Source organism: Lepus europaeus, chromosome 10 (genome assembly GCF_033115175.1).
Source record: "Lepus europaeus isolate LE1 chromosome 10, mLepTim1.pri, whole genome shotgun sequence".
Classification (NCBI taxonomy): Eukaryota; Metazoa; Chordata; class Mammalia; order Lagomorpha; family Leporidae; genus Lepus; species Lepus europaeus.
In genome coordinates, this window is record NC_084836.1 from 90334734 (window position 1) to 90361967 (window position 27234).

A 27234-nucleotide genomic window follows, 5' to 3' on the forward strand; every position below is an offset into this window, starting at 1 on the left:
GAGCCAAGGACATTGGTGGGAAAGAGGCAGCGGAGCCAGAGACAAGACACCACAGAGGAATGTCTCATTCCAAACGCTGCTTGGCGCTGGCCCTCTGCCCAGGGATGTGGAAGGAACAGCTCTTGCCATTTCCCCTAAACAGAGAGCCCCTCTTTCCAAGACTCAGATCTCACGATAGTAACTGCTTTTGTGGACTAGGCTTGGGAATCTCATCCTCAATGACGACATTGTCTCCTTGGGAAAATGGGTACTGAATTCTAAATCATCTGTTTCCCAGTGAACTTTCCAAACACAAGCCACTCATACATCCAGCTCTGTCTGTGCTACGGCTGGTGCTACTATGAACAGCATGAGCTCTTAGGAACTTGAGCCCCAGCAGTCTGTTGTTTTTTACTTCCTGTGTACCTCAGAGAAGTGGCTGGGTCCTTCCTCCAAAGCCATATGTCAATGTGGGTCTATGGCAGTGAGTGGAAATGACCAGGGTTTAGCTGGTGCTCTCTGCTCCCTTTTTATAGGTTTAGTTATTTATTTGAAAGGCAAAGAATAAGAGAAAGAGGTATAGATAGAAAGGGAAGGGGAGAGAGAGGTGGAGAGGGAGGGGAGGGAAAGAGAGAGAGAGAGAGGTATCATTCACCTGCTGATTCACTCCCCAAATGGCCTAACACCTGATCTCCCACATGGGTAGCAGAGTCACTGGTTGGCTGGCTACAGGGGGCTTATCACTTTCTGGTACTTTAGTTTTTTAAAAAATTAACTTATTTATTTGAAAGGCACAGTGACATGGCACACACACACAGTGATTGATCATTCATTTGCTGGTTTTCTGCACAAACACTTGCAACAGCCAGGGCTGGGCCAGGCTGAAGCCAGGAGCCAATAACTCCTCAAAAGTGGCAGGAACCTAGGTATTTGAGCCATCATCTGTTTCCTCCTAGGCACAACAGTGGGAAGCTGGATCAGAAGCAGAGGTGGAGTTCCACCCCAGGCACTCTGATATGGGATGTAGGTAACCTGCTGAGTTACAACACCCATCTCTGGTAACTGAGCTTTGACAGCTGCAAGATGAAGTTGAGCTGGCAAGTGGAGACCAAGGAGGGTGCTGAGCCTCTTGAGGAAACACGTGCGCATGGATGCTATCAGCTACTTTGTTCATTTCAAGCACGGGGGAAGAAGCACAGCTACCTGCCAATTTGGTGAGAATGATCCTGAAATGAACTCCTCTAGTGAAGAAGGGACATGGTGATGATAATACTGTGTCTATCTGGAGCATTTACATGACATTTCAACATTCACCAACTCACCTGATCCACAGGGAAACTTGGGAAAGCCTGCGTGGCAGGCATCACTTTGACCCATTAGTGAATTAGGAGACTGAGGCTCCAAGGAGCCAAGCGATGCGTCTGAGACCAGGGAAGCAGTGGTCAGAGTTGGGCCTTTGTATTTTAACTGCTCTGTCTTCCAGTTGTTCAAATGCCCGCCTTGTTTTTTCCTAATTCATTTTATCAGGTAAATGTTTCTCATAGACCACTAACAGCTCTCTGCAACACCAGAAAAATGCAGCGTAAGAACAAACACAAAGGCTGCAGGCCCAGACACAACCTAGTGTAACTGATCTTAACTATTCCAATTCATTTATCCTATCCCATTCTAATTCAGCAAAGAGTAAATTTCCTTGTGGGGTGGGGCATGAACCATTTCACATTTGGTAGAATTTTATTTTTAGAAAAAGAGAACAAAACTTCAGGTTACTGTAACATATAAGCAAAGGATACTTAGTTTAAACAAAAAAAAATGATCTCACCCAAGAAATATTTTCCCTTATATTTTCTGCTACGGTCTAGAACAAGTAACTAGCAAAGAACATCTTCATCCATTCCACCTGCCTTTTCATTAGTATCATCCACCTGCCAGTTCACATGAGGGCAGGTGGGAAGGCCCCTCTCCAACAAAAATGGTCCACCCACAGAACCTGTTAAGGGACATCCAAGAAGTCCTCCAGCTAAGGGACAAAGAGGGAGCCAGGTCCCTAGAGCTGCCTCACTTCCATGAGTGAGGCACATGGAGCTTGGCCTGTTCTGTAAGCCTAAAAACCATAATTCACATGATGCTGGTCAACACACAGATGGAGGATCTCAAATCACAAACTGAACTAAGTTCCATATAAAACAGCACAAGAATATAAGTACATATTTAGTGAATTTGGAAAATATAATGCCGAGATCATCAAAAGCAGCCATTGTTATGGAAAATAGAAATTTGAGGACACAGACTTATACCAAACAGCAATGACACACAATTGAAAGGTAAATGACAAACTAAGAGCTACTTTCCTTACTATATAAGGAGTGTTTACAAAGTAAGGAATTTGTGAAATATAAAACATGAGCAGAAATATGGATACAAACACACAATTCACAAATGGAGACCTAATTATAATAAATGCACATTGACCTCAGTTATGAAGCATGCAAGAGGGACAGACACAGATTATACCAGTAACAGAGGTTATCTTTGGGTGGGGAGGTGCAGATAGTTTTTATTTTCTATGTATATATTTGGATTTACATTTTTTTGTACAGTGAACATGTACAATTTTGGTAATCAGTTATTAAGTAAATACTAAGATCAGAGCACTCTGGAAAATGTGAAATATGGAAGGAGTTTTTCCCTATTCAAGGAATTTTTCCTAGGGCTGCAGGACGCCCTCATTAAGGGCCTCCGTGTAACGCACCAGTAGCACTGGTTCACTAAGCACACTGTTCAGGACGGACGATGAGAAACGAGGAGACTGGATTTGTAAAGCCTATGATACTGGAAAAGTCACCCACTGCTTATTTAATCTAATAATTAAAAAAAAAAACAGAATTCTTTTCCTGAATGAACTGACTTATACCTATGTCAAAGCTCCCTTACGAAAGTTAAACAAGTCTGTCATCAGGGTACAAAAGTCAGTGCGTAATCAGATTGTTAAGTACATTACAGAGGCCTAAAATGTTTCCTTATAACTTCTATTTATCTTTCCTAAAACAGAATATAACTCTATCCTCCCAATTTTTTTATGACAATTGAAAAATGTACCAGTAAAGTCATTTTGTAGAAAGTTGCTTAAGTTTTTATTTAGCTACATTTTCGTCTGCCCCCTCTGACAGAATTTCTGTGTGAGTAAAGAGTTTTCAGATAACTTGATACCTATTCCTGCCCCCTCCCCTCCCCGACCCTCTCCCGAGAGGAGGGCCAAGGCCCACTGAGGTTGGATTACGCACAGCTGAGGAATACAACGGCCTAACTAAAAATAACCCAGCTGGCAGCATTTATTGCTCGAGATTCATTTTCACTTCAGTTTTATATTCATAAACTGGAAGGAAAATTCTTTCAGGCCAAACAGTAGTCTGACTTGAGAGAAGGCTCAACTTGGTGCTTAAACATGGTCTCTTGTCAGGTGGCCCAGTAATCCTTCTACTTACTCGGTGTTTCAGGGACATCGCCTGGTGTGGCTGGGCTGTGTCTCCAGAACTCTGACAGTTAGCTTCACAGTTCAGCCCCAGCTCATTGAAGCATCAGGAAGAGATTTCAATATCCTCCCAATCATATGCACTTGCACTATGTGCCTTTTTTTTTTTTTTTTAATTTCCAAAAGAATCATAGACCTCGACAGTTTAGGCTTTAAAAGTGAGAATGTCAATCTAGAATCCTAGACTTTTCTTCTGCGTAGTGGAAAATACGTAACTGAACGATGAAAGGAACAGGTGCTAAGCGCAATCATCTTTAGGAAAAATGCAATTACACTTTCCGATCAGCAGGGTGCCCTTACTTAGCACTGACTTGCCAGATTGTAAGCTCCTTGAGGGCAGAAGCATTTTTAAGCTTTTGTTTCCCCAGTGCCTATTAGAGTTCCTGACACAGAGCCAGCCACTCAGCAAATTATGTTAAAATGTGATGGTCAGAACAGATGGGAAACGGGGGTGGGGGGACAGGCATGGGGTGTCCCCAGAGACTGGGAGGAGTGGCTGTACCTAAGACACAGTGAAAGATTAGTTGTGTGCTACCCTGATATGTCCTATGATTATTTACACAATTTTAATAAGGAAATAATAGAAATAAAAATAATCTAAAATTTCCCAAAGCCTCCAAGGTTTACATTAGAAAGAAAACAGACTCTGCCTAGGAACTTAGGTTTGTAAAAACAAAATATTGTTAGAACAGAGGTAATGACAATTTGCTTAATGGTCTTCATATTTTTTAAGGACAAAAAAGGTAAGGACAGGAAATAGTAATAAAAACTAAAGGTAAAAACTCTCAAAAAGACTCTCCAGCTCCTTATCTAAGCAACAGGCCAAAAACTGAGGCTCTAAGGGCTTTGAGATTTCTTATGAGAAACTCTAGTAAGAAAAATACAATGACTCATTTCATAATAACGCCCTTTCTTCCCAAAGTACACATCACAATTCCCACATCCCTAGAGCATGGGCACCCTGGGCAGTTATTGCAACATGGAGAATCTCCCTGCACCAGTGTCCCCGAGTGGACAAGAGAAATGCCAGCTAGGGGAGTGGGGGAATAGACCTTCCTAGTGCTCAGGGGTGAGGGTGGGGTGGGGTGTGGGTGGGAGGGGGTGGTGGTGGCAGCCTAGCTGCATTCGCTGCGCCCTGCACAGGAGGGGAATTACTCCCTTTGTCCTGTCTGATACTGAACTGCAACAGCAGTTCCTTTGTGGACTGAGGAGCTCCGGGCAGCTGGCTTCCTTGTCTACAGGCTGCAGGAGTCCCTTGGCAGAGTGGTTCCGAATACATACTCACAGATTTCCTAACAAATCGTCACTTACCCAGGTGAGGAACCAAAAAGGGGACAGAAAGAGTGGGGGGAAAAGGGACCCATGCTCGGGTATCAGCTCGCTCCAATCACTTCTGCAGCCACGGGAAAATGAGTTAAGTAGTTGGTTATAGGAAAACAACTGGAGTTTCTTGTCCAAGAAACAGCTCCAATATAGCTACTCAGGCAGCCAATTTCTTAGGCCTTGCCCAGTCAGATATTCCTTGAGAATCATTGCTGAGAGACAATGAGATGGATCCTGCCCTTTGGCCAATATCAGTGTAAACTGACAATAGAATTCGAAAACTTACAGGAAGTTCAAGGAATACTCAGAGGGACCCGACATCAGTGACTTTGGGCATTTGAAGCACATAACAAGGAGTAAGAATGCCTTCTTCCCAGCAGAAAACAATTCTGGGAGGGAAGGATTGTTTATTGATCCTTGAATAGCTGAGACAGGCGGCTCCACAGAGGTCACATATCAATGAGGTTTAAGCTCTAAGACACTTTTGATGGAAAATCAGTATAGCTGACTTGATGGGCAATTTGCCAAGTGGGTCCTTTACCTGACCTGGATACTACTCCTTGCAACAAAGCAGAGGAAGTGGTGGAGTGGAGGCCCACAGGTGAGCAGGCTAGCAGAGAGGTGCACAGAGCTTGTGCCTGGAGGTGAAGCCATTGGTATTGTTGACTGTTCCACTTTGTGTGTGTGTGTGTGTCTGAGAAAGTGCATAGGCAAAGGCACAGACAAAGGGGGGAAAAAGAGCAACCAAACACAAAGAGACTGACTACAACTAAGGGGAATCACTCAAAATGATGTGAAAGCCCAATGCTGTAAATGGCATTTTACTAACAAGCCAACAGGATCATCTCGTGATGGTGGTACTGCTAGATATTGGACCATTTTAAAGATAAGGAAACTGAACTCACTCATATAAAAGTCTCAGCCTGGTCAACTTTGCAGAATGAAAATTCTCACCATTTAGGAAGTCTTCCAGATTATAAGATTTATATGACAGCAGCTACAGAAAACTTACATCTGTATAAATACCAGGGCCCCTAAGGGGGATAACATTTCATTTGTATTGAGATGTTTCAATTCTCCCTTAATAATTTAAGATACCAAGTATTAATATTACATATCAGATACAAGATATAATTTCTCCTGTATTCCATCTGAAAGCAATAATAGGTTCTGGTACAGTTAATTGCTGTTTTCTTAAACCACAGATCAATTTTTCCCTTGCTCTGAGAATCAGTTAAGCTATATTACATTATAGTCATATGCCAACAGCATTACTACTTTAGGATTTATTAACTTATTAAGATAACTCAACATCCTAGAACATTTTCAAAGGTTAAACTTTTAACACTCTTTGCCAAACCTGTTTCATGTATTTTATGTAATGTGCATATGAAGAGTTTTATTGACGGATGAAGAAGAAATATGAGAGTCACACCGGCTTTTCCAAAGGGCTACTCTGGTCCAAATGAAAGCATTTGCATTTAAAGATGAGTTTTCTGCTCTTTACGTTTCCTGGGTCTCTGTTCGCCCTTTGTAGCCTCTGAAACACTCTTATTATGTATTTGTTTAAGATGAGATAAGAAGCTGGTTTCAGACTATGTGGGCCAAATTTCAAATTTCATATGGATTTAAAAAATAATAAACATCAGGGGTAATTTAATATCCTCATAAATTATTTTAGAAGCATAATAATCATGTCATCCTTCATGGCCGGGTTAATGTCTGCTAGGCTTCTTTAATTCTTGTTTGTGAAAGTTTTAAGTCATCTGTCCAAGAAGTTTGGGCAGAGGCAAGGTCTAGTAGGTTGGGCTGTGACTGCAGCAAGACACACATACAGGCAAGGAGGCTGTCAAGTGTCCGTGTTAAGTTTAAAAGACAATGCTGAGAGCTACAATATTCCAAGGAAAAGTACTCTAGCTGTTTGTCCGAATAGAAAACTCCAATGAAACAGAAACAGGCCCTGATGGGGCTCAAGTCTTGAGAGAGAGAGCGAGAGTGCGTGTGAGAGTGAGCGAGCATGCGCACACACGCAAACCCTGTCAGCTAGGAAATAATTCACCAGGGAGAAGTACTGGTTCTCATGAAAATGCCAGTGATTCACCACAGAATAAAATTCAAAAGCCACTGACCCCAACGAAAGCTTCCAGCGGAAATGTGTGCATTTTGCTTCATTTACTTGAAATACTATCAAAGGCACCATCGCAGTTTTTGTGATATGTTGCTTTCTCATTTTAAATTGATATGGGAAAGATACTGCTGACCTAATAAAATACTCAAGGGGTCTTCAGGAATGGATAACACGGAACACAAAGATTAATCGATATTACCATGCAAAATAGGAAGGACATTTCAACAATTGAAAAAACAATAGAATTCTCTTTTTTCCTATTGTTTTATCATACCTTGGCATTTAGGCAGATTTATTTGTTTATAGAATTTTTTCATACGTACCAGCTCTTCCTTCTGACTCACCAAAAGATCATGATTGAATGCGAGCTGACTCACACAGACCACAAATCTGTCAGGGAATACACGGAGTTCTGTATGAAATGAAGAAAATCAAGTTACTAAAGGTGTCAAAAAACTGAGAACGCAGAGAAGCCCAGACAACTTCATTTTACGTTATGGCAGTATGCGTACACGTAAGACACATGCGTATCCTCCGCTCCTTCCAGGGCTGCCCATCAACAGGAATGGGTGCGTGCAAAGCACTAGGGAGAGCGAAGGAGGCTGCAGGTTGGGCCACTGGGCCCCTGGACCACTATATCGCAGGAAACCCCTAGGCAGGGACTTCACAGCCTTCTCCGGTGTCAGCTTTCTGTTTGGGACTTGTATTTGAGAAACAGCATCAACATTTTCTAATGAGTGTGCAGACTGGAGGAATATTCAGTCAAATCTGAAAAATGTGACCCATCAACAGGTTCACTAGTTTCTATATCATCTCCTTGGTCAGCTGGTCTCACAAAGGTCCTCTATGATGTAGGGCAAACTCTCAGTCTGAATCGGCTATGAAATAGCAGCTTCTCTTAGAATTTAATTAACAAACTATTTGGGAAATGGTTAAAGACACAGTAAGGATGATATAACCACACCATAGTCATAGTACTCTATTATTACAGCGTCTTATAGCAAAACCACTGACTTCCGAGTGGGGATGGCTAAACGAGTCACAGGACGGCACTCCTAATCACTCAGTGAGAGGAATACAAACGGTAATGCCATCTGAATCCCTCCTCTTATGTCATCCATTTGTTTGTCCATTCATTCATTCACCTGCCCCTGCCTACCCCAGGAATCATGTTCAACCAGTGCTAACAGTGGGCAGGGTCTTCTTTGTTACAGTTAGTTGTATTGCTTGAATTTTTGAAAAACATTTAAAATTTTTATTATTAATTTTAATTCATTTTTTAACAGATTCAATGTGTTTTGTAGACACAATTCTAAGAACACAATGATATTTCCTTTCTCCCTTCATCCCCCTCTTTCCTTCCCACTCTTCTTCCTCCTATCTTGTTTTTTAGCTTTGAGACAGTATTTTAAATTTATATTACAGTAAAAAGCCTTACTTCACTGAATAAGAAGCTTAATAAGTAAAAAAGCAAAACGACCTTGATTCAGTGGGAATATAGACAATGGCTATAAATAATAGTTGAGTGGAAAAATGACCATCCCACCCATATACAGTAAATTTTCAAGTAATCACGGATCATTAAAACTATAGTAGTATATCCTTCTTAACCACAGGTAAAAACATAGAAAACAAAGTTTTACAAAACTATATTTGCAGCAATACTGAAACACACAGACATCTTTTTTTCTTCTTCTTTCATTTGTTTTTAAAATTTTAGCTCCCACATATAAGAGAGAACATGAAATATTTATCTTTCTGGTTTCAGCTTATTTCACTCAACGTGATATCCTCCAGTTGTATACATTTTGCTGCAAATGGTAGACCTTCACTCTTTTTTATTTACTTGAACATTTTAAAAAAAGTTTACTTATTGGGGTGGGTGTTGTGGTGCTTAAGCTTAAGCCACTGCTTGTAATGTCTTTATCCTGTAATGAGGTGCCAGTTTGAGTTTGGCTACTTCATGCTTCTGGTCCAGCTTCCTGCTAATATACTTGGGAGGTAATACATGAAGGCCCAAGTAGTTGGCTAATTGAGTTCTTACCACCTGCATGGGAGACTCAGATGGAGTTACTGGCTCCTGGCTTTGGACTGGCCCAGCTATGGCTATTGTGGGCATTTAGGGAGTGAATCAGCAGATGGAAGATCTGTCTCTCCCTTTCTGCCTTTCAAGTAACCAAATATTTATTTTCGTTTTATTTGAAAGGCAGAGAGAGGGACAGACAGACAGACACAAAGAGACGCTCCTATCAGCTGGTTCACTTCTCTAATACATGCAACAGCCAGGTCTGGACCAGGACAAAGTCAGGAGTCCTGAGCTCCGTCAGGCAGCAGTAGTCCCAGCATTGATGCCGTCTTCTACTTCCTTCCAGGTGCATTAGCAGAAAGCTGGATCAGAAGAGGAGAAAACAGGATATGAACCAGACACACCTATATGTAAAGTGGGCATCGTAAACAGTGACTAAGCTGTTCTGCTATTTTTCTTTTTTTTTTTTTAATTTTAATTTTTGACAGGCAGAGTGGACAGTGAGAGAGAGAGACAGAGAGAAAGGTCTTCCTTTGCTGTTGGTTCACCCTCCAATGGCCGCCCCGGCCGGCGTGCTGCGGCCGGCACACTGCACTGATCCAAAGGCAGGAGCCAGGTGCTTCTCCTGGTCTCCCATGCTGGTGCAGGGCCCAAGCACTTGGGCCATCCTCCTCTGCACTCCCGGGCCATAGCAGAGAGCTGGCCTGGAAGAGGGGCAACTGGGACAGAATCCGGTGCCCCGACCTGGACTAGAACCTGGTGTGCCGGCGCCACAAGGCGGAGGATTAGCCTGTTGAGCCACGGCGCCGGCCTGTTCTGCTATTTTTCTAATTTATATTTTTATAATCCCTGCTTGAATATTTTTATAATATATACATTTCATATCTGAGATGGAAATAAACTCATTTGCCTAGAAGAATAAAATTTTTTAAAGATTTATTTGAAAATCAGAGTTATACAGAGAAGAGAGGCAGAGAGAGAGGTCTTCCATCCTCTGGTTCACTCCCCAATTGACTGCAACAGCTGGAGCTGCACCAATCCAAAGCCAGGAGCCAGGAGCCCCTGCCAGGTCTCCCACATGGGTGCAGGGGCCCAAGGACTTGGGCCATCTTCTACTGCTTTCCCAGGCCATGGCAGAGAGCTGGATTGGAAGTGGAGCAGCCGGGACTCAAACTGGTGCCCATATGGGATGCTGGCACTGCAGGTGGTGGCTTTACCCGTTATACCACAGTGCCAGCCCCTAAACTTTCTTAAAACATAAAGTTATGACCAGGTACATGAAGCCTTTTACAGAGAGTACACACGAGGCTACAGACTGCAGTAATCATGTGTCTCCACCTGATGCTCTCAGGAGCTAAGAATGAGTGCATCAGGGCTGACATTTGGCATAGTGGGTAAAGCTGCCTCCTGTGACACCGGCATCCCATATGGGCACTGGTTCGTGTCCTGGCTGCTCCACTTCTGATCCAGCTCCTTGCTAATGGCCTGGGAAAAGCAGCAGAAGATGGCCCAAGTATTTGGGCCCCTGCCACCCGCGTGGGAGACCTGGAAGAAGCCCCTGGTTCCTGGCTTTGGCATGGCCCAGCCCTGACCACTGCAGCTATCTGGGGAGTGAACCAGCTGATGAAAGGGTTCTCTGTCTCTCACTCTCTCTGTATAACTCTGACTTTCAAATAAAAAAATAAATCTTAAGAAAAAATAGAATGAATTATAATTATGATTATGCAGATGCACAATTTAAACAGTTAACATCTTACATTAAACTGGCCAGGTTAGATTAAGCCAAAAGGCCTAACGATCTGATCTGCTGTTCTAGTACCAGCTCTCCTTACCCCTGGATAGCTAACTGCTGTCTCCTTGGTGATCACTCCCCCTCTTCCAGTTCATCCAAATCAGCACAAGTTAACAGTTCAAACACAGGTTTACCGACCCCACCCAAAAGTCTATCATGGCTCCCCAGTGCCCAACATGGGAGGTACAAACATCAAAACCTGCTGTGAGTGGGCCTAGCCTATTGTCCTGTCATACCCCCAGCTTCAGGTGGGGAACTGGGTGTGCTTGAACCATGACTCAATGTGGATGGATCTGGCTATGAGACCAAGGATGGACTTTGAAAAGCCAGAAGAACCAAATTATCAAGGTAGATAACATTTATTCATTAGTTCTTAAAATGCCTAACATAGACAGGGGTAAGCAGCCTGCTTTCCACTTTATGGAAGGGGAAAGTGAACCAAAGAACTCATTATTTTTCCACCTGCCCTCAACAAAAATCAGAAAACTAAAACACTGCAGTTCATTAGTGAATCAGAATTAGAATGCAAAATTGTCAGTTCTTTCAAAAAAATTCCATGTTTTGTATTCCTATTTCTTCCTCTGAAAAATAAAAATGCTAGAATGGTAGCTTTTTAAACATTTGGTGGCAGGAATTGGGCAGAAAGCAACTCCTACACCCATTTACTCTGCTTGGGTCATAACAGTTATTTTAATATTTAACATAGATTATAGATTTAGGTAATGACAGTTCCTACCACGAAGGATAGCTGGGTTGTATTTTAACAGACACAATTAGCTGACTTCTTTTACTAAGAGAGTTGAACAGAGTGGAAGGCCCTATTAAGAGAGTAATATATTTGAGTAACACTTAAGAAAGTGTTGATAATTGTGAAGATTCTACAAGCAAACCTCCATGGAGTTAAGTTTTAGACCCCGGTTCTTATCTTACACCCAGAATGAAACGGTCTAAGGAAGCTGAGCTACATTTTCTTTCCAGTGTTCAGATCAACTCCAAGGATAGTCATTAGCTTCTGACTTTATTGTTGTTGGCTGGACAAGTCTGACATCATTTCCCCAGTGGACATCTTGACTTGGGGAAGTTGGGGGTAGGGAGGACTGGCCTCAGCGCATACCTAGGGAAGGCTCTGCCAGATCTGGGCTGGGAAAGTGTTCTCATATGCACGCTTGCTCTGTACCCCAGGGCCTTGGTGTGCACTGACAACCATGAAACTCTGGAAACCCAATAAAGTGCCGAAATGCATCAGCAAAGGAAAGCACAGTGTGGCCCTGCTCACTGTTCTCCAAGAAGCAGTAAACAGTACAAGCTGTGTGGCGGGGAAACCACGAATGTTTGGAAACACTCAATGACATGAAAGCAATGGAGCAAGCAGGAGTTTCCATCCCTTCATGTTCCTCCCTTCTCTAGGGCAGGCTGGTTGTGTGAAGTGATCCAAGGACTCAGCTTCTCACCAGAATTCCGTGAGCTTCTGATGCAGCGCAGACGTATCCCTCTCTTGAGGAAATAGGCTGTGATCTGAAAGCCATAACCTGAAAAAAATGAAAGAGGACATCCTTAGGTTCTAAGTTCCTTTACCACAGAACCCCAGGGGTCCGGCCCAGCGTGCAGTAGGCACTTAAGGATTACTTAGCAAACCAAAGGCTCAATAGAGGCAAGGGTGAACACTACTTTCTTGGCTCCTCCAGGAGGCCTGGTCCTAACACCTGGCATGGTCCCTAGCTCCTGAAGTGACTCAGTCACTCCACCTGTAAAATGGAATAAACGAGGAGGTGTAACACGCCTGAAAATCTGTGCTTTCAGGTGGGATGATTAATTCAGTCTGAGCTGGTGCACAGAACTTGGCCACCTTCTGCTAGCCAATGCTAATTAGCACATGAAAAGAATCATTTAACACCTATTTGAAGAAGCGTGTATCTTGTCTGTAAGTAAGTTACTCTAATTCAAGTAGAGCCAAGTCTTTATATAGAATAAGATAAAAGAAACATGACATGAGTAAAAAAGAAATTCCCCCAGTCACCAGGATGGCCTACATGAAAGAAGAGCCCCGAGTGTTGGCAGACTGTAGCACGGCTGGGACGTTCACGCACTACTAGGAGCACAAGTCGCTACCACCAATGTGAAAAAGGGCTGAGTATGAAGCAGGCACCTAGAGTGCTCATAACGGCACTCTTCGCAATCATCTCAGACTGGGACAAATGCAAATATTCATCAGCCAATGTTTTTCAAAATAAGGATACAGTCAGCAGCGAAATACTACGACATCCCTGAAATACGAATGAGCTGCAATGGCAAGCAATGACAGAACTAAACCTCAGAAACATCATGCTAAGTGAAAGAAGCCTGGCCCCAAGGCTTCTCTGAAGATGTGAGACACTATCATTCATCTTACAGGATTCACAGAAAGGACCAGGGTAACTCCTTCCTCCTGCCCTCGTTTTTCTCTCTCTCTCCCTCTCCCTGTTCCTGTCCCTGTCCCTCTCCCTCTCTTCCAGCTTCCCTAGAGGTATAAACTACCCTGTCCATGACTTCCCTGGAAAAGATAAAATAAGACTGTTGCCAGTTAACACAGTCAAGTATTTGGTGGAAGAATGGGAGGTGAAGGACCACCTGAGATGGGGGGGTGGGGGGGTGGATCTTGAGGTACTGAGATGATGTCCGGAAATCACTAGCTCCCTGAAACAATATTTTATTCATGAAATTGGAGGAGGCAAGAATTGAATGAAGTGATCTCCAGGCCATCAGATCCCCTCAGCACCCAAATCCATGACTATGATCGTTCTGAAATAATGTGTACATATGGGGCTGGTGATGTGGCATAACTGGTTAGGCCACCCTTTGCAATGCCAACATCCCATACGGGCACAGGCCTAGTCCCAGCTGTTCCACTTCTGATCCAGCTTCCTACTATGATACCTGGTAAAGCAATGTAAGATGGTCCAAGTCCTTGGGCCCCTGCAGCCATATGGGAGACCTGGATGAAGCTCCAGGCTCTTGGCTTCAGCCTGGCCCAGGCCCGGCTGTTGCAGCCATTTGGGGAGTGAACTAGCATATGGAAGATCTCTCTATCTGTAACTCCGCCTTTCAAATAAATAAGTCCTCAAAAAAGAATAAAGAAATAATGTGTACATAAAGGACAACATATTAAAAGTTCCCACTTTTACATTCAGTATTTTGCTAACACTCCTGCAGAAAGATCCAGGACATCAGTGAGTAGAGACTTTGACGCTCTGTCTAAACAAGTTACTGCTCTGACAGCACAATTGCTTTGGTCACGCGGATTGTGAAATAAGTGACATCTATGAAAGGCTAATCTCCAGATTTACTGAGATGAGATATATTTTTTTCCTAACAGTCTTGAAAATGCACTGCATTATGGTCATGTGGCTTTCTTCTGCTTAAAATGTCAAACAAAATGTGCACATTATTGGCATTACTCTGGGAGCTTTAAAACAAATGTTTCATTCCTTAGGTCACTGAGAGAGTGGAAGTCACTTCTCCAGCTGTTTATTTGTCCTACTGCTGGGGGCGGGGGGACTGTAACAGAATCGTCCTTAGCAATTTGGGACTCACAAACACACATTACAAAACTTAAAAGTGGTTTTTCAAGTCATGATTTATAATGTTTTCTCTGAAAGGATTGAACAACCACAACAAAACCAATGCAACATTGAACAGAGTCATTGTTTTTACTTGTCGACAATTCTAAATGATTAAGATTCAGATGGTATTTTCAAAATTTCAAAAATCTTCTTCCTGTGCAAATCTCCAGCAGTAAAATGTTATCAGGAAGAAGCTAAACCTGAAGTTGACCATGAAAGCTACAGCTTTGAGTTCAGGAAGCCTGGTATCTGGAGATACCACTTCAGTGATAAATCCTACTTGGCCTGGTCAACAATGAAGTCTCAATATGACACCTTCCCCTATAGAAAAAGAAAACAGTAAAAGGTAGATTCCTAATGATTTATCACTGAAGTTACCAGGGGAAATGAGTTTACTAAACCTTGCTTCCTACGCCCCCTCCCCCACCCCGAGGCCAGGAGCATGCCAAAGCAAATCATTCCTGAACCAGCACCTAGTTGTTAGTGGTTTCAAGAGAAAATAGTAATCCGGTCTCATAGCACCTGCAAACTGACTGGCAAATTCAACACGCAAGAGAGATCTGCAGCTGCTTAGTTCCAATTCCATTGGTCATATCAAAGTTTAGTTTTTAAAGAGAAGCTTGAAGAGAGATTAAACACACTAGGAACTTGTGTCAGTTCTCATGGCAAATCAAATCCATACATAAACAAAAAATGACTGTTGCTGAAACCTCAGGGAGATGTATTTCATTTGTGCATAGATAACAGGCAGTGATAAAGACCACATTCGCATCTCTGCTCTCCATGAAATCCACTTCGTAGCGCTCAGTAGCCCACTGCGATTCTGTATGTGCCCAGGGCTATGGTAAACCTCCTCTCTCGGAAGCTAACCCACCTTCCAAAGAATCTAGGAGGCCCTTTGCTTTCCTGACTCGGGGTACCAACTCCCAGCTTGTAACACTGGTGTTCTAAATCCTCAAAACCTGAGTCAGGAGGACAGTGGGGGGAAAGAAGCAAACCATAAAGCAGTAAACTTTCCATCTGAAAACTACCTGACAATGGCATTCAAAATTATGAGGCACTTGCAAATCATGGGTAAGTATGCCTGTTTTCTCATAGGCTGTTATGGTCCTTTTAAATCTGAGAGGGCTGTTTTTAGACATAGGATGAGATGGGGGGGAGGGAGGGTGACTTTGTAAGAAAAGTATCTTCCCACCAGGAACCTTCAGGTGTGTGCATTTCCGCAAATAATTCATGTTTCTAAATTGCTTAACATCATTGGATCGTCTCTGCTTGGCCTCCAAGCAGCCCGAAGTCTCCAGTCCCCCTCGGCCTCTTGCCTTCTGCACTTTTTTGAGAGTAGCTTCAGGTCTCTCTATCCTTCAACAACCTCCAAACCCTCAATGAAAATGATTTGTTCCCACGTTAACTTTCTTTTGGCTCACCTGGTTGTTTGCCAAAGAATATTAAGTCTCTGAGATAAAAAGGGGGGGGGGGTGTCCAATAATAGTTTATGATAGGAAGGACAAACGGGAGTTTTGCTACTATTTTATTTCATACTAAATTATTAACTGCTGGGGCTGGCACTGTATCCTAGTAGGCTAAGCTTTTGCCTGAGGCGCCTGCATCCCACATGGGTGCCAGTTCATGTCCTGGCTGCTCCTTTTCTGATCCAGCTCTCTGCTATGGCCTGGAAAGCAGTAGAAGATGGCCCAAGTCCTTGGGCCCCTGCACCAGTGTGGGAGACTTGGAAGATACTCCTGGCTCCTGGCTTTGGATCGGCCTAGCTCTTGCTGTTGCAGCCATTTGGGGAGTGAACCAGAGGATGGAAGATCTCTCTCTGACTCTTTCTGTAACTCTACCTCTCAAAATCTTTTAAAAAAATTAATTGTTCCAAAATAGCTTTATTAGAAATTGGAGATTTCACATGTAGACAAAAATTACAATTCAAAAAAAAAAGTCAAGCATGAATTGAACAAATTCCATCCTGGCTTAGCAAGGCAGTAAACTACTTACTGTGCTCTAATGAATAATGTGTTTAAGGGAGTGGTCATTTATTTAGGGTGCCATAGTTCACAGTCCCAAGACGCTGACAGCAAATCTCCAACAGAGTTCTTATTTTCAAAGTATCCAGCCTCACTTTTTGCTCTCAGTGGACTCATGGTCAAGGTGCCTGGAGCAGCCCCCGACTGCCAAAGAGAAACCTGTGGTGGAAAGAAAGCCCTCTGCCATGGCTCCTCTAGGACCTTTCACGGGGGCGCCTGGAAAAGTGCCCCTGTGTGGCCTGCTGACCACTGGGAAGGCCTGGCAGGTGCACACTGTTGCACAGGGGCCTCCAGCCATTACATACGGTGCTCTCCTCCAGCAAAGCCTTCTCCCCAGCCACAAGGCAGGCTCAGGAAGACCTACCATGCCCCGCAGTACTTCCCTCCCTCAGCTGACAGCTTTATTGGCATCATCATGCAATCATGAAAACAACCCAGACATTCAAAAATGTAGAAAAATAGTGCCACAAACACCCCAAAACCCTCAATCTGGATTCAATGATGGTTAAGATTTTGCTGCTTCATATCCAAACAATTGTATTTGCTAAATAATTTCAAAACAAATTAGACAATATGAAACTTTACTTCTAAATATGTGAGTGCAGACTTCCAAACAGTAAGGAGATTCCTGTCACCAAAAAAGTATTGCTGCAATAGAGCAAAACATTATTGCTCAAACTAGTACATATTTAGATATATCCAACTGTCCGAAATCTGTATCTCAGATTTTCTCTCAAATTGGAATCCAATCAAAGGTCATGAATTTTGAGATGTATTCTTTTTTTTTTTTTTTTTTTTTTTTTTGACAGGCAGAGTGGAGAGAGAGAGAGAGAGAGAGAGAGAGAGAGAGAGAGAGAGAAAGGTCTTCCTTTTTGCCGTTGGTTCACCCTCCAATGGTGGCCGCTGCGGCCGGTGCATCGTGCTGATCCAAAGCCAGGAGCCAGGTTCTTTTCCTGGTCTCCCATGCGGGTGCAGGGCCCAAGAACTTGGGCCATCCTCCACTGCCTTCCCGGGCTATAGCAGAGAGCTGGCCTGGAAGAGGGGCAACTGGGATAGAATCCGGCGCCCCAACCGGGACTAGAACCCAGTGTGCCGGCGCCGCAAGGCGGAGGATTAGCCTGTTAAGCTACGGCGCCGGTGAGATGTATTCTTTTTTTTTTTTTTTAAATATTTATTTATATGAAAGTCAGAATTAGAGAGAGAGAAGGGGAGACAAATCTTCCACCTGCTGATTCACTCCCAAATAGCGCCAGGCTGAAGCTAGGATCCTGGAATTTCATCCAGGTCTTCTATGTGGGTGCAGGGGCCCAAGGACTTGGATCAATCTTCCACTGTTTTCCCAGGTGCATTAGCAGGGAGCTGGATAGGAAGTGGAGCAGTTGGGAAATGAACCGGCACCCATATGGGATGCCAGTGTCCCAGGCGATATCATAACTTGTTAAGCCACAATGCTGGTCACGTCCTCTTTTCCTTTCATCTAAAGCAGTTTTCTTCTTCTCTTTATCATAACAATGAGCTTTTAAAGAGATTGGGCTAGTTATCTTATGGATCAACCCTCATTCTAGATTTTAACTTTTTAAAAATTTTAATTGACTCAATACAAATTTTAATCTGTATGCTCTTTAAGAATATAAGCCATTCATCACTTTTGATTTTTCCTTCAATTGCTATAGCAAAGTACAGGTTCAAACTACACTACACTTGATCTTAGCCAAAAGGCCAAGAAGCGATTACAGGTTCAAACTAAAGCTGTATTTATAATTCAAAATCTAGAATATAGATGACTTGAAGATTTAGTTCTGAAGGTAATTTCAAAGAAATCAACTTTAAAACTTTTAGATGCTCAAAATTTTGGCACAGGTAAGCTTACTTAAGGGATTTAGACAGTGGTCTTCTATTTGTTTTTAAGAAAGGGTATTGGTTTCAATCAGACTACTGTGCGTTAACCCAGAAGTGGCTCTGTATGGCATGCCAGTTCAGACATGCAACTGTTTTCAGTCTGAAGTTGTGAGTCAGTTCTCAATCTCCACCTGAAAAATTGGTTGCAGTTTAATAAGAGGGTAGGAAAAATGAGGCTAATATCTACCAAGTTTTGACAATGCCTTGGGTGCTAGACTCCATCAGGAACATAGAACATAAATGATGGAAAATGATCTGTTTTGTAGCTGTTTCACTCAAGGAAAATGAAGTCATAACTTATTACTCCCCAAACTGGGTGCATTTGCAACATTATACCCATCCCTATCTGGAGGTCTAGGGCAGAAAAGGTAGAGGAGTCATGAGTCTGACACTGTCACTTAAAACATAATGAGTCTAAGTCTGAGATGAGGCCTTTGGAAGAACCTCGTGTGGACCCTTGGAAACAAGTTGCAGGCCCAAGTGTGACCTTTACTATTGCTGCTGATGTGTGGGACTGAAGAAAGGGGTTGTTCTGTGGGAACCAAAAACTAAGAGTCCTGTCATAAGTTTAAGAATACACACACAGGATCCTAATCTAAGACCACAGTTGGGAAACAATTTGGGTGGGTAAGTTGAATATTTGGCCCTTGGCTAAAAATTTTACTTATTACCCAAGACATTTTAAGACTCCAAGAAGGTTCCCTGGAGATAACATTTCATGTCCTTAAATAAGGACAGTACTAGACTCTGAGTCACAATACAGCTATGTCTGTTTGATGCCAAAACAAATGGGGCAAACTGGTTAGTTTCATGGAAAAAAGTTGTGAATAAAATATTTGTTATCAAATTTATTTAGAGAAAACTTATTCTCTACCTGTCATCTGTTGACTGTATAGGTTATACCAGAGCCACATGAGCTGTTAATTTTATCTGTGGAAACCACCAGAGATTGTTAACGTTGAAAGAGAAAGCTTTTTGCGGCAGACAAAAATTAGAATAAAACAAATTGAGAAATTATCGCCTCGGATTTCTACTCTGAACTACTTTCTCACTTTCTGTTTATATAAAAATATGCCCTCGACGTTAAAAATGAAAAGTATGTTTAGATAATATGCAAGCAGAGATGAAATGATACTCAAAACTATGGTTCCCACAATCGTAACTCTGCCAGACCATGCACAATGATGAAAATGATATAATACTGTGTACTTATAAAACTCAATGTTCTCGACAAAAACTCTTCACTCATCTTTAAATAACCACGCTTAAAAGAAACACAGATTTTTAATAAATCTTCCAAATGGGGTAGCTTGTTAACTCTTCAAGCAGGCCCTCGGCAGCAGCCTGTGCCTGGGGAGTAGGCCAGACGAAGCCAGCCTCTGGGGCCTCCCCGGGGCCAGTCCAAGTCTGAGCCTCGACAGCCGTGTGCAGTGAGAACTCAGGAACCACTGGGCTGCACTAGCAGGATCTTGGCATCCAGGCAAGAAACCACCCTGAGAAGTCATCTACGCTCACCTCCACTGGGCAGTCGGGACCATCTTTTTTCAAAAGACAATACCAAAAATGTCGAAAATGCCATGCCACACCCACCCATGTGCAACTCAATTCTGCCTTCACCACTTGGACCCACGGGCCGGGTTCGATGCAGAAGCGGCAAGACAGGTACTGAGAGCAGGGTCTGGTTCTGACAGGAAGACTTGGAGGGAGCTCAGAGCCATGTTACAGCAGACAGTAGTGGCTCAGTACCAGCCATCAGTTGCCATTAGAAACTAATGATGCCACATGTTAGGCCTTTCCTGAAAAGCTGGAAATCCAAATTTTCCCTCGAATTTTCTCAAACTCTAGATGAATTTAAACTTTTCAAATATGCTGTGCAGTGCAAATAAAACGTTTGAGTCTCATGCAGCCTCAAGCTGCTAGCTCACACGCTCTCATGTAAATTCCTCACACGTGAAGTCTCTTTTTTGTGTCTTCTGCAGAGCAGAGCTGAGAGAGAGCGAGCTGTTCCCAAACGCTGGGAGATAGGTATTCAGTTTCAATTCAGCCATTTATTCTAAGCTAAATAAACCCAGGTCCTTAACCTCACTACACAGGGCATGTTTTTCCATGTTTAAATCATCTTTCTGACTCTTTTAAGTCCTGACATTAAGGCTATTCAGTTAAGGGTTTGACTCAATGTGGGGGAAAATGGAAAGATTATACAATTTTAGAAATTATTAATTGCATGAATGTGTGGGATTTGTATTAAAAAAAAAAACACAAAACTTCCATTAATAAAGAAACGAGTTGAAAAGATTGAGTAACATGCTATGTTCTCTATTGGAAGGGCTAACCTCAAAGATGTGAATTGTTCCCATATTTATTTACTTAACAAGTATGTACTGAGTGCCTATTATGTAGCAGACAATTCCAGTCAAAATCACAATGAAATTGTTATTTTTTTGTTTGTGTGTGAGGGGAGGAGGTAGCTTGGAAGTTGCCAAAAATAACTCTGAAGTTAATCTAGATGAATAATCAAGTAAGAAGAGTTGGAAAAATTCAAAATGAAAAGTTTTTTCTAATTAAAAGTAAAATGTATACTTTAGAATACAGTTAAAAGTAATATATTCTTAATAATTCTCTAAACATATAGACAAAAACAAGGTGTAAAGAAAAAGTTAAACCAACAACTTGCCTACCCAGAGATGTGATCAGTTAAGAATTTGTTTTTATGCAATCTCATGGATAAGAATTGAATATTCAGAAGAAGGTCGGCAATGATCCCCAGTGCCATTCTGTCACACATAGGCCTCTCCGAGTTATTTTATTCTATTAGTTGATCAGTCAGTACCCCCTGTGGTAACCACCTAACCTTTATTTATCATATTTTGATCTAGTAGGCCGAGTTCCTCTCCTGATCCCTCGAACAGTATTTTCCTTAAAAACCTGGAGGTATTCTTACCTTTTATCCTTTCATTTAGCTCATCAAGTTGCATGAAAAACTCCATGAAGAGTTTTATTTGAAAGACTTTGAATCTAAAGATCAGTTTGGAGAAAACCATACACCTTTATCTTTGTGTTAATGAGACTTCTTACACATTTAACACTGTAAATCTATCAATTCTGTTTTTCAATAAAACCTAAATTTCTCAACATAAATTTTTGGTGCTTTATTGAGCTATGTTTTTATTGTTGCAATTACAAATATTAACTCTGAAAAATTATATTTTCCAACTGACTTCTACAGATTGTCAGCTGAAAAGCCTATTAAACTCTTTATCCAGCTTTACTGAGATATAATTAACAAAAGTTAGATATTTAAATGACACAATGTGATGATCTGATACATGTACACATTGTGAAATGATTACCATAATCAATTAACACATCAATGCAGCACCTCATATAGCTGGTATTTTTTTTTCTTTCAGTGAGAAACGATCTACTCTCTTACCAAATTTCAAGTGTTAACTGCAGTTGATCCCTGACTTAAAACACTTGGACAAGTTTTTGACATTAGGATAGTGGGAAAACCATACAAACTGCATAGAAACTAAAATTTAATGGTGATCTCTCCTGTGATGCTGGGCAGTGGCAGGGAGTCGCAGCTCCCAACCAGCCATGAGGTCACCAGGGTGAACTGACACACTAGAATGCACTGTGCCCTTATGCTGTGATGTTCAGTAGGTTACATGCAACAAAGACATTTTCAGCTTAGGAAATTTTCAGTTTTATCAGTATGTAGGACTCCAATGTAAGTCAAGGAATATCTGTATAGTCACCATGCATTACATCAGATCCCCAGAATTCAACCATAACTCAAAGTTTCTGGGCTGGTGCTGTGGTGCAGTGGGTAAAGCCGCCACCTGCAGTGCTGGCATCCCATATGGTTGCTGGTTGAGTCCTGGCCGCTCTATTTCTGATCCAGCTCTCTGGCCTGGGAAAGCAGTAGAAGATAGCCCAAGTCCTTGGGCCCCTGCACCTGCATGTGAGACCCGGAGGAAGCTTCTGGCTCCTGACTTTGGATCAGCACAGCTCCGGCCATGGCGGCCATCTGGGGAGTGAACAAGCAGACGGAAGACCTCTCTCTGCCTCTGCCTCTCTGTAACACTGTCTTTCAAATAAATAAATAAATCTTAAAAAAAAAAAAAAAGAAAGTTTCTACCCTTTGACTAATACTCACATTCCCTATTCCTCCACTTCTCTCCATCTGCAGCTGGCCTCTGTCCCCAGCCCTGCCCATAGCAAGTACCATCCTAATCTGTTTCTGAGTTCAGCTTTTTCAGATCCCACATGTAGGAGATCATACAGTAGTTTTGTCTTTCTGTGTCTGGCTTATTTCACTTAGCATAATGCTCTCCAGGTTCATCCACACTGCTACACATGGAAGGAGATCCTTTTTTGGTGGCTGAAAAATATTCCATTATTAAGTACTCCACACATATACCACATTTTGTTTATCCATTCGTCTCCTAAGGGACACTTGGGCTGTTTCCACATTGTGACTATTGTGAATAATGTGAGTTTAAAAACAATTTTCTTTGAAAGGCAAGGAGAGAGAAACAGACAGATAATGACTGACTCTTCATCTGCTGATTCACCTCCAGATGGCCATACAGCTGGAGCTGGGCAAGCAGAAGCCAGGAGCCAGGAACTCAGTCAGGGTGTCCCATGTGGGTGGCAGGGACTCAAGTACTTCAGCCATCATCCCCTGCTTCACAGGCAAATTATTGGAGAGCTGAATAGGAAGTTGGGTAGCTGGGACTCAAATCAGCACTCTAAATATGGGATGTGGGTGTCCCAAGTAGAGCTTAACCTGTTGCACCACAGCACCTGTCATGATTTTGACTTTGAGATCACACACACACACACACACACACACATCATTGCCAAGACCAATGACACAGAGCTTTTCCTTTATAGTTTCTGCTGTCAGGTTTTACATTTAAGTCTAAGATGCATTTTGAGTGAATCTTGTGTATGTGTAACATAAGGTCCAATTTCATTCTTTTTTTTTTTTTTTTTTGACAGGCAGAGTGGATAGAGAGAGAGAGAGAGACAGAGAGAAAGGTCTTCCTTTTTGCTGTTGGTTCACCCTCCAATGGCTGCTGCGGCCGGCTCATCGCACTGATCCGAAGCCAGGAGCCAGGTGCTTCTCCTGGTCTCCCATGCGGGTGCAGGGCCCAAGGACTTGGGCCATCCTCCACTGCCTTCCCGGGCCATAGCAGAGAGCTGGCCTGGAAGAGGGGCAACCGGGACAGAATCCGGCGCCCCAACCAGGACTAGAACCCAGTGTGCCAGCGCCGCAAGGCAGAGGATTAGCCTGTTAAGCCATGGTGCCGGCCCCAATTTCATTCTTCTGCATGTGGATATCCAGTTTTCCTAACATCATTAATTGATGGGCCTGTCCTTTCCCTATTGTGCATTCCTTATGCCTTTGTCAAAGGCTAATTGTCCATGTCTGAATGGGTTTCCTGGGCTATCTTTTCTGTGCCATTGGTCTGTGTATCTGTTTTTATGCCATTACTATACTGTTTTGATTGCTATAGCTTTGTTATTAATTCTTATAATTAATATTTGCTTTAGACTTTTCCACATATGAGCAAAACCACCTGATTTACCAAAAAGAAGATACTTTATTTTTCTAATTTTTTCCTTATTGTTTAGGCTAAGAATTCCAACAGAGAGGTAGTGTTGCTAGTAGACATATTTCTCGTGCTTCTGATTAGAAAATTTTTTTGATGTTTCAGCACTGAGACAATATCTGCTGTAGGCTTTTTGTTGGCATAATCCAAATTCTATGAATTTCCATTATGAATGGTGGCTTTTTTTCTGTATCTAGTAAAATTGCTATATGCATTGTTCTTTTTTTAATGTTGTAAATACTAGTAATAGGCTTTTTAATGCTAAAACAACTTTCCATGTCATAATTCTGTTTTTTACACTCCTAAATTTGGCTTGCTAATATTTAAGAGTTTTGCTTTTATGTTGGAGATTGACTTGTAATTTTTTTCTCTTTTATTGCCCTGGTTCTTAGTGTCAAGTTATACTAGCATCATAAAATGAGTTGAGGATGTTCTTATTCAGGTACATACAACTGGCATCACCTAGTTCTTAAATTTTGGGGAGAATTAACTCAGTAAAATATCTAGACCTGGTGTTCTAAGTAGTGTTCACATTCTTTAATAAGATTTATTTAGGTTTTATATTTTTTCCTTTCATTTTTACTTATTTGAAGGCAGATATTATATGTGTATAATATAATATGTGTCTGTATATGTATATTTACATGCAGAGGGGTGGGGGGGAGACACACACACACACAGAGGCAGACAACATAGAGAGTGCCTATCCTCTGGTTTACTCCTCACATGCTCACAGTGGCCAGGGCCCAAACTGGGAGTTGGGAGTTGGGTGCTTAACCCAAGTCTCCTACATGAGTGGCAGGGACCCAATTACTTGAGCTATTACTGCTGCCTCCTAGTGTCTGCACTGGAATGAAGTCCGAGTCAGGGCCAGAGCCAGGGATCAAAATCAGGTCTTCTGATATGTGACACAGGCATCTTAACTACTAAGCTGAAGGCTCCCTATACTTATTCTGAACTCAGTTTTATAATTTCCTGGAAACTTTTCCATTATACCTACATTTGCAAATTTATTAGCATGAAGTTGTTCTTTATTAAGAAACTACTGTCTTATTTTGATTTCCACTGACATCTACTTTTGTCTTCTTCATTGCTAATATCTCTATTCCTAATGCTTCTCTTCACAATTTTCCTTTTATCATTCTTGATCAACTTCTTTTGATACTGTGTTTAGACTATTAAAGTCCGCGGTTCATCTTGCTAAAGCAGAGTTCTCTAGCTATCTTTCAGTTTTGAGCACTGTCTGGTTCACAAATTATTCTTTGCTTAAATAGTTTACCCTATTTTGTCTAAAGTTTTTCTTTTAAAAGAGCCAAGTGCGAGAAGGCAAGGGTCATAGGCAGATGTAGGACTAGTGGGAAAGGGACACATCCAAGGGACACTTCAGTGACTGGATCAGGGACACACTTGGCTGTCAACTAATGATGCTCAGAACAGGACAGTTCACTACCATGGCTTTTCTGATTAGATGAAAGGGAGCTTCTAGAAACAGAGAAACTGGGGAGAGTTGGTAAGATAATGAACCAGGCTTTAGAGAGAAGGATATCTGAGCAAAGCTGTCAAAAGAGCAAATAGAAACAAGGTGTAGAATTCCCGGCAGAGGTGAAGGTTGGAGATCTACAGAGGCACCTGTGGTCAAATGAAAGGGCCAAAAAAAAAAAAAGCAGAGCAAGTCAAAAAAGGAGGAGGACAGAAGCAATGCTGGAGAGTCATCAGGGAGAGAGAAATCCACACAGAGTGCTCAGCCAAGCAGGAGGATCACCGAGAGAGTGAAGTGCTGGAAAAGAGTTGAAAGATCAAATGCAGAGCAGGTATTTGGCTTAGCAGTTAAGTTGGGTCTTTTTCTTTTCTTTTCTTTTCTTTTTTTTTTTTTGACAGGCAGAGTGGACAGTGAAAGAGAGAGAGAGAGAGAGAAAGGTCTTCCTTTTCCATTGGTTCATCCCCCAGGGGCCACTGCGGCCGGCGCGCTGCGGCCAGCACACCGCGCTGATCCGAAGCCAGGAGCTAGGTGCCTCTCCCGGTCTCCCATGTGGGTGTAGGGCCCAAGGACTTGGGCCATCCTCCACTGCACTCCCAGGCCACAGCAGAGAGCCAGACTGGAAGAGGAGTGACCGGGACAGAATCCGGCACCCTGATCAGGACTAGAACCTGGTGTGCCAGCGCCGCAGGTGGAGGATTAGCCTAGTGAGCCGCGGCGCCGGCCATCTCATTTTTGATATATTGATTCAAGCCACACTTGAAAATATTAAACATCTCCAATATTTTTCAACTCTTCTACTTTCTTTTCCAGTTGTTAAGTAAACCACGATGACGTGACCATATCTAATATGTCTTTAACAGTGATGAGGCATGGGGAGAAAACTCATTTCTAAAGCACTCAAGGCCCAAACTACAAAGGTGAGTCCTAAGAAACCAATGCATATTAGCTCAATTATTATAACATCTCTAGAGGATTTCAAAGAGCATCTCTCATGCTTTGTCCCCCTCCCCTCTTTTCTTTCTCTTCTGTAACTTCTTACTGACCTTTTTTATTTATTTATTTATTTATTTTTATTTTTTTGACAGGCAGAGTGGATAGTGAGAGAGACAGAGAGAAGGGTCTTCCTTTTTGCCGTTGGTTCACCCTCCAATGGCCACTGTGGCTGGCGCATCGTGCTGATCCGAAGCCAGCCTACCTTTTATTTTTATCTTCTACAAATCTTCAAGGGCTTATAGAAAATGTATGTCATATTGATATGTAAAACCTAAAATGACAGGTAGGCAGCAACTTAAGACATTAATTAGATGCTAAATCAGGTATCATATAGATTCAGATTTTAAAATAAACTATGTATATCAACACCCAGGTGGTTTTTCCAAAATATTACTGTTATTTTAAGTGCCTGAATTAGGCAGTATCAGAAGAATATGTCAAGGGTCTTTTTAATTTTGTTTTGCTTAAACAGTATTCTCTAAAAATATAAGTACCAAATCTAAAATATTGATTAATTAAAAATCATAGAACAGGGCTGGTGTGGTGGTCCTGGTTGGGGAGCCGGATTCTGTCCCGGATTCTGGCCCCTCTTCCAGGCCAGCTCTCTGCTGTGGCCTGGGAGTGCAGTGGAGGATGGTCCAAGTCCTTGGGCCCTGCACCCGCATGGGAGACCAGGAAAGGCACCTGGCTCCTGGCTTCAGATTGGCATGATGCGCCCGCTGCAGCGCGTCAGCCATGGCAGCCATTGGAGGGTGAACCAGTGGCAAAGGGAAGACCTTTCTCTCTGTCTCTCTCTCTCTCACTGTCCACTCTGCCTGTCAAAAAAAAAAAAAAA

At 42.4% G+C, this 27234-nt stretch overlaps 1 protein-coding gene across 1 annotated transcript in view; it reads right to left on the reverse strand.

Moving 5' to 3' along the window:
• Nucleotides 1-27234, reverse strand: part of SLX4IP (SLX4 interacting protein) — a 229269-nt gene that overhangs the window by 24618 nt on the left and 177417 nt on the right. Inside the window, 2 exon segments of the mRNA XM_062202515.1 lie at nucleotides 7286-7374; nucleotides 12232-12309. Coding sequence (XP_062058499.1) covers nucleotides 7286-7374; nucleotides 12232-12309 — 167 coding nt within the window.